An 8110-nucleotide genomic window follows, 5' to 3' on the forward strand; every position below is an offset into this window, starting at 1 on the left:
ATGACCTCGCACACGCGAGAGAAGTCGCTTATTCACCGGATTTTGCGTGAGTGGTGAAATCGTTGGTCGCTCCAAGTCCGGATCATCTTTGCCAAATCGTATCGGTCCGCTCATACAAGCCGGGGTTGGTCGAAGGCGTGCATACATGCGCATTTTCTCAAGATGAGGTTCGGCCTGTGCGAATTGTTGGCTACTTTTGGTAAAATATGTACTAGTATGTTAATTATTGACGAGGGAATATCCAACCGGGTATACCCAACTAGCTCAGAGCATCTCTAGCAGATACGCCAAATTGCAAACCGCAAACACGAGGATGCAGGCTGAGAAAAAGGTGATTTGCAGGCCGAAGAAAGCTCGGGCGGAGCAGACCCTGCATGCGCAAACTACATAACATGCATGCGCAAACTGCATAACAACATATTCTAGCAGAATATGTTGTTATGCAGTTTGCGCATGCGGGATCTGTTCCGCGGGGGAGGCAGCAAACCTGCAAATCAATGTTTTTGCACATTTCAACACAAATATTTGACATAGTTCATTTCAAATGCATAATATAACCGAATAAAACATAAAAATTCATAGTTTTGAATATCACACAATTCAACAATAATCCTTATTACAACAATAGTTCAAATCAGAATAATAAACAAATTGTTACAAATACAAATAAATGTTTGAATGATACATCAATTAAATGGGAAAAATGTTCGTCAATGGCCACCATGCCTCATCCAATGGTGCTGAATAAGATCAAGCTGCAGCTGCTTGTGAGACCCCGTATTCTCAATGTCGCGGTATGTCTCAAGAAACGCTTGAATATGGTCGGGGTTTCTTGCCGGCTTCACACGAGTGCCGACATTGTCAAAGAAGAACTCCAAATCCAAGTCTTTTTCATCTTCAATGATCATGTTGTGCATAATTACACAAGTTGTCATGATGTCTCTGAGAGTGTCTTTGTCCCAAAACCTACTGAGACCTCTCACTACTGCAAACCTAGCTTGCAAAACACCGAAAGCTCTTTCAATGTCCTTTCTGGCTGCCTTTTGTGCTTTTGCAAATTCAGATTCAGCTCTACTAGCAGGATTTCTGATTGTTTTCACACATGTTGACCACTCCGGGTATATGCCATCGGCAAGATAATAACCCATTGTGTAATCATGTCCATTGACGGTGTAGTTGCAAGCCGGTGCATCACCACTAGCTAGCCGGGCTAGAAGATGAGACCTATGTAGCACATTGATATCATTGAGATAACCTGGCAACCTAAAAAAACAATGCCAAATCCAAAGATCCTCAGAAGCAACTGCTTCAAGAATAATTGTCGGATCATGACTCTTGCCACAATATGTGCCATGATATGCCTTCGGGCAATTCTTCCATGTCCAATGCATACAATCTATGCTGCCTAGCATTCCCGGCCAACCTCGAGCCTCATTTTGCGCCATCAGCCTCACTGTGTCTTGTTCATTGGGGGCTCGCAAATAAATATCCTTATATTTGCGAATCATTACTTTGCAAAACCGGCGGACTGATTCCGTTGTTGTATCTTCACCTATGCGAAGCTCGTCCGTGTAGTCCGCTGGAATGGCGTAAGCAAGAACCCGCATGACGGCGGAAATCTTTTGATGCGCGCTGAAACCAAGCAATCCGACACAATTGCGCTTTTGCTTGAAATAGAGAGTATTGGACTCGCAAGTGCGCACAATCTTGTTGAAAAGCTCTCGCCGCATTCGGTACCGGTGGCGGAAAAGATGAGGAGGATAGATCGATACCTCGACGAAGTAATCGCGCATCAGCAAGTCGTTGCCGAGCTTGCGGTTGCGCGGAATGCAAAGGCGGCCGACCGTGGAACCATGCCGCCGCTTCCTCCGCCTGTCCGTGAGCTCCTTCGCGGCGATAAGCACCACAATCTCCTCCATGTCGCCATCGAGCGGCTCGTCCAAGTCGGAGTTGGAGGAATCCGACGAATCTTCCATCAAAGACATGGCGGCGGCGCTGAACAGCATCTACACAGGCGGCGGGGCGAATGAGGGAGGAAAAACGCTGGCGAAATACCATGAAGCTGTTGCGGTCAAAACCCACCGGCGGGCAGCGACGGGCAACACAGTAGAGCCGGGAACAACTTAGGGCTGCGGCTGGCCCTGGTCCCTCCGAGCGACGGCCCGCAAAGCCTCTGGTACACACGTCCGATGCTGGTGCAAGGGCGTGCCACCTGACCTATACCTGGTCAGGAAGGTGATGGAGATGCCTCGCTTAGTTTCCTGCATGGCATACACGTAAACATTAAATACGAGCCTCGATCGGCTCTCAGGTTATCCTGTGAATCGGCTCAAGGAGCCGATCCACCCATGATTCGTACGAGGTGCACGAATATATGGTGGTCCTGCTTGATCAAGATAAAGCTAAAGCGATCTACGACGATTTAGGGTTTTCACCGCATAATCGGATCATCCTACTCACGATTGGGCCTCGCGGCCACGCACGGTGATCGTAAGCCGGTCCTAGACAAGGCCTAAAAACCAACACGAGGTTGATCCTCGGAACATCCTGTCTAGGACTAGCAAACGACACCCTACGCGTCGCTGGATCCTCCAACCCTTTGTAAGGCCTAACTATTGCAGATATTAAACTAATCCTTGAAGAACAAGGAGCAACCGTAACGGATCGGATCTACTAAATAATGATCAAGCGGGGTGCCGCCCCTACACCTAAGATAGGTGTAAGGGCGGCTAGATGTATAAGGGTTGCACTACGATAGCATATGATACGAAGAACAATGCTAACCCTAACACATCTAAGATAACTACGTTGCTCGCCATCAAAAAGGCTTCGGTACGAGCAACGCATGAACAACGAAATAAGCTTGTGCTGCCTAGATCGCAAGATGCGATCTAGGCAGCATGATGCTTACCGGTAGAAACCCTCGAGACGAAGGAGTTGGCGATGCGCCGAGATTGATTTGTGGTTGAACGTTGGTTGTTGTTTATTTCATAAACCCTAGATACATATTTATAGTCCAGGGGACTTCCTAACGTGGGAATAATCCCAACCGTGCACGAGGCAAACTCTAACTAACCGACACGTAATCTACTATGTTACAGATACAAGGGCAAACTAGCCCAAACTTTGCATATAAGGCCGATTCACGTATTTCTTCCGTATATAATCTTCAAGTCCATTTTGATCGCGGCCCACCTCTGACTCGGTCAAATTCTGGTGATAACACATGCCCCCCTGGTTTTGGAATTGATAATTCCAAAATCACTCTGCTTTTCCTTCGTTGGGTCATGTCGTGGCAGAACCGTCGCAGTATCCTTCATCATGATGCCTTGCCTTCTCAACTTCTCCGCGTGACCTGGCAGTTTTTTTTTCTTTTAGGCACCACTTCCTCGAAAACTGCTGTGGCATTGAATTTCCACTATATCCCCTTTTATTTAACCGCTCCGAACAGTTTACTTCCGCATCCCCTTCGCATTAGCACTCCCAAAAGCCCTCCTGCGCCACCATGTCTTCTTCCTCCTCTGCCTCATCGGATCTTTCCACCCAGTCCTCCTCTTCCCACGAGCCGACGCCGGAGCCGAATCCGGCGGAGGTCCACGCAGCCAATACCCGCCGCGCCATCGAGGCCGGGGAGGAGCCCAGCCATGACTTCTCCGTCTGGTCTGAGGACGACAAGTCCTTAACCGACGGGGAAAGCGACCTCCGCTTCCTCGCCGACGGGGAAACGGAGGAGGAGAGCGATGACGATCGCTTCTCCTACGACGACTTCACCTCTCCCAAGGAGGAGGAGGAGGAGGAGGAGGAGGAGGAGGAGGACGACACCTCCTCCGATGAGCCGCCGGCCAAACGGTTCTGCCCCTGGCCGGGGAACCTCAGCGACTTCGACAGCGACGACGACGACGCTGACGAGGAGGATGAGGACAATGAGGGCCCGGCCGGCGGCCACTGGAGCAGCGACGATGAGCCCGCCTGGAGTAGCGCCGACAGCGGCGATGACGGCGATGACGAGGGCAGCGACGGCCCGTAGATAGGACCTTTAGCATAGGATCAGTAGTAGTAGATGGGGCAATGTATCCCCTAGTACTTCCTTTTGAGAGCAATCAGCTCTTTATGTAAGAAATCTTGCTTATCAATGAAGAACTTCTCCCAATTTGATTTTGCCGATTTCCTTTGAGCTTAATTTAGCCGATTTCCTCCCATACTGATTTTGCCGATTTGTCCCCTTAGCCAATGCGTAATGAGCCGATAACAACGCATCGGTCCTTTAAAATCCATCCTTCAATTCTTCAACTGATGATCCTGAGATCTGGTGGATAATGTAGAGTCTTCAGGAAAGCCTTTGAATTCTTCCAACCAGACCCAATGGTCTTCTTCAAACACTCATCATTTTGTGAAGAAGGTTGTGACGAAGGATCAGCCGATGGTACCCCAATCGGCTCCTCAACAGAGCATCTACCAGGCCTGCTGCCCCCCGAGCCTTACTCGAGGCGAGAATGTCGGTGAGGATGCACCAAAGCCGATCACCTTTCTTCCCTCGAAAACCGATATATCTCTTCTGACAGTACTGCTGAACTAGCACCAAGTGCTGAAAATCCTCGACAAGAAGGTTCAGGCACCAGAATCGGCTCAAGGCAGCTGAGGACTCTCTCATTGTTTTACTCCCTCGAGGAAGCAGAAGGCCCCACAGCTGAACTGGACTTGGTGAAGATCCGTGCTTTGAACACGTAGCCAGTAAATCTTGCGTAGTTATACTAGAGTCGATGGCTGTGCATCGGCTTTGTCTCATGAAAATATATGTCATGAATTTTTATTTTTATTTTACTGGCCGATTTTTCTAATCGGCCCCCAATGTTTCACTGTACACATGTTCACATGCACATGTTCATCTGGTTTAGGTGCCCCCCGAGCCGAATCTGTCAGGTAACTGCAGATATCGGCTCTGTAGTTTAGCCAAGGCACTGTATTTGCACGTCGGCTCTGGTAGGACCAATGTTGATTCTTCCTAACTCATCGACCGACGTAAAACTGCTGCCAAGTAGATTGATGTTGAACACAAGCAGGACATGTGGTGAGGATAATTTTGGCCGATTGCTGGAATCGGCCTTGATACGTCTCCAACGTATCTATAATTTCCGATGTTCCATGCTTGTTTTATGACAATACCAACATGTTTTGTTCACACTTTATATCATTTTCATGCATTTTCCGGAACTAACCTATTAACAAGATGCCACAGTGCCAGTTCCTGTTTTCTGCTGTTTTTGGTTCCAGAAAGGCTGTTCGGGCAATATTCTCGGAATTGGACGAAATCAACGCCAAACCTCCTATTTTTCCCGGAAGCGTCCAGAACACCGAAGAAGAGTCGGAGAGGGGCCAGGGGGCCACCACACCACATGGCGGCGCGGGCCAGGCCTAGGCCGCGCCAGCCTAGGGTGTGGCGCCCCAGTGCCCCCTGCGCCGCCTCTTCGCCTATAAAAGCCCTTTCGACCTAAAAACGCAGTACCAATTGACGAAACTCCAGAAAGACTCCAGGGGCGCCGCCACCGTCGCGAAACTCCAATTCGGGGGACAGAACTCTCTGTTCCGGCACCCTGCCGGACGGGGAATTGCCCCCGGAGCCATCTCCACCGCCGTCTTCACCGACATCTTCACCGCCATCGCTGCTTCCATGATGAGGAGGGAGTAATCCACCTCCGAGGCTGAGGGCTCCGCTGTAGCTATGTGGTTCATCTCTCTCCCATGTACCTCAATACAATAATCTCATGAGCTGCTTTACATGATTGAGATTCATATGAGTTTGTATCACAATTTATCTATGTGCTACTCTAGCAAAGTTATTAAAGTAGTTCTATTCCTCCTGCACGTGTGTAAAGGTGACAGTGTGTGCACCGTGTTAGTACTTGGTTTATGCTATGATCATGATCTCTTGTAGATTGCGAAGTTAACTATTGCTATGATAATATTGATGTGATCTATTCCTCCTACATATGCATGAAGGTGACGGTGTGCATGCTATGTTAGTACTTGGTTTAGTCTGTTGATCTATCTTACACTATAAGGTTACTTAAATATGAGCATTATTGTGGAGCTTGTTAACTCCGGCATTGAGGGTTCGTGTAATCCTACGCAATGTGTTCATCATCCAACAAAAGTGTAGAGTATGCATTTATCTATTCTGTTATGTGATCAATGTTGAGAGTGTCCACTAGTGAAAGTGTAATCCCTAGGCCTTGTTCCTAAATACTGCGTTACTACTGCTTGTTTACTTGTTTCTTTGCGTTACTACTGCTGCAATACTACCACCATCAACTACACGCCGGCAAGCTATTTTCTCGGCACCGTTGCTACTGCTCATATATATTCATACCACCTGTATTTCACTATCTCTTCGCCGAACTAGTGCACCTATTAGGTGTGTTGGGGACACAAGAGACTTCTTGCTTTGTGGTTGCAGGGTTGCATGAGAGGGATATCTTTGACCTCTTCCTCCCTGAGTTCGATAAACCTTGGGTGATCCACTTAAGGGAAAACTTGCTGCTGTTCTACAAACCTCTGCTCTTGGAGGCCCAACACTGTCTACAGGAAAGGAGGGGGAACGTAGACATCAAGCACTTTTCTGGCGCCGTTGCCGGGGAGGAAAGGTAAAAGGTACTCACACTCCAGACCTCGGCTACCAAGCTATTTTCCGCCATTGTAAGTACTCGAAGCTATTTCCTTTAGATCCTGCAATTGCAACTTTTTGTTTCTTGTTTACACTAGTTAGGCATAATGGAAAACAACAAAAAAATTGGTGAGCTTTTTAGTCTTTTTCCTGATTTAGAATTGTTTGATGCAAAAATTAAAAAACCTATGGAACCTTATTTGCATGCTAGTAGTGATGTTATTAGTATGAATGCAATTACTGCTAATGCTATGGAGAAGTCTAAGCTTGGGGAAGCTAGTTTTTGTGATCTTTTTAGCTTCCCATCTTTAGGGAGAAAATTTGTTACGATAATGCTTTATCTCCCATATGCGATAACTCTAATGATGCTTCGATATTTTGAATCCACCTGCTGAAAGTATTCAGTATAAAATACCTATGAAAATTATTGAACGTGTTATGGACAACCACTATAAAGGGGATGGAACTGTCCATCCTAGAGATCATTCTTGTTTTTGCACGAATTATGCGGGTTATTCAAGTGTGCAGGTATCTCTATGGATGAAGTGAAGAAGAAGCTATTCTCCGTTTCGCTGTCTGGTAAAGCGGCACATTGGTATAAATTGTTGGAGAATAGACATTCTCTTGGTTGGGAGGAAATTGCATCTCTCTTTTATTCTAAATTTTATCCTCCTCATGAAGTGCATATTGATAGGAATTATATTTATAACTTTTATCCTCGTGATGGAGAGAGTATTTCTCAAGCGTGGGGGAGATTGAAGTCACTAATGCTCAAATGTCCCATTCATGAGCTCCCGTAATGTTATTGTTAATAATTTTTATGCGAGGCTTTCAGGGACAACACAAGGACTATACGGACGCGTGTTCGGAAGGATCTTTCACAAGCAAAGAGGTTGAAGCTAGGTGGGATCTTCTTGATCGGATTGAGGACAACGCTGAAGGATGGGAGAAACGACAAAGGTAAAGAGTCAGGTATAAATTATGATTATGAATGCATTGAAGCTTTTATGGATACCGATAAATTTCGAAATATGAGTGCTACTTATGGTCTTGACTCTCAAGTTGCTTTGCAAATCTTTATAAAGCCTTTGCTTCTCATTTTGAATTGCCTAAAAATAATTTTGATAAGTATCATGAACCTTTTAAAGAGGCTTGCATGAAGAATGAAATTGTTGTTAATTATTGCAATAAGCATGCTCAAACTCCTAAAAATGCTATTTCTTATAAGCATGTTAATTTTTGTGGAATGCATAGGCCTTGCGGAATTAATCAAGTCAAAGATGAATATTGCATCCATCATATTAATGAAAAAACTAGAAAGTGGTTTAGGGCTCTAGATGATCTTGGTAAAAGTTTGTGCCCTCTATCCTTTTATTTGTGAAGTTTGCCATGAAGTGGGTCATTTTAATTTTCAATGCTCCTCCAATGATAATTTGAACCCAATGAGTG

At 46.2% G+C, this 8110-nt stretch overlaps 1 protein-coding gene across 1 annotated transcript; it reads right to left on the bottom strand.

Moving 5' to 3' along the window:
• Positions 1-710: 710 nt before the first annotated feature.
• Positions 711-2006, bottom strand: LOC139835787 (uncharacterized). The gene is made up of 2 exons (XM_071825653.1): positions 1522-2006; positions 711-1263 (listed from the first exon to the last, which is right to left on the bottom strand). The coding sequence occupies exons 1-2, from the start codon at positions 2004-2006 to the stop codon at positions 711-713; spliced, it is 1038 nt and encodes a 345-aa protein (XP_071681754.1).
• Between the last annotated feature and the right edge of the window lie 6104 nt (positions 2007-8110).

Source organism: Lolium perenne, chromosome 2 (genome assembly GCF_019359855.2).
Source record: "Lolium perenne isolate Kyuss_39 chromosome 2, Kyuss_2.0, whole genome shotgun sequence".
In the NCBI taxonomy this organism is placed as follows: domain Eukaryota; kingdom Viridiplantae; phylum Streptophyta; class Magnoliopsida; order Poales; family Poaceae; genus Lolium; species Lolium perenne.

What these genes read in the sequence shown, in the direction of transcription:
- LOC139835787 (XM_071825653.1), bottom strand. Translation starts at nt 2,006, where the DNA reads ATGCTGTTCAGCGCCGCCGCCATGTCTTTGATGGAAGATTCGTCGGAT. An exon ending in ACAACGGAATCAGTCCGCCG is followed by an intron (nt 1,264 to 1,521) that starts GTTTTGCAAAGT and finishes TTGTTTTTTTAG; the next exon opens with GTTGCCAGGTTATCTCAATG.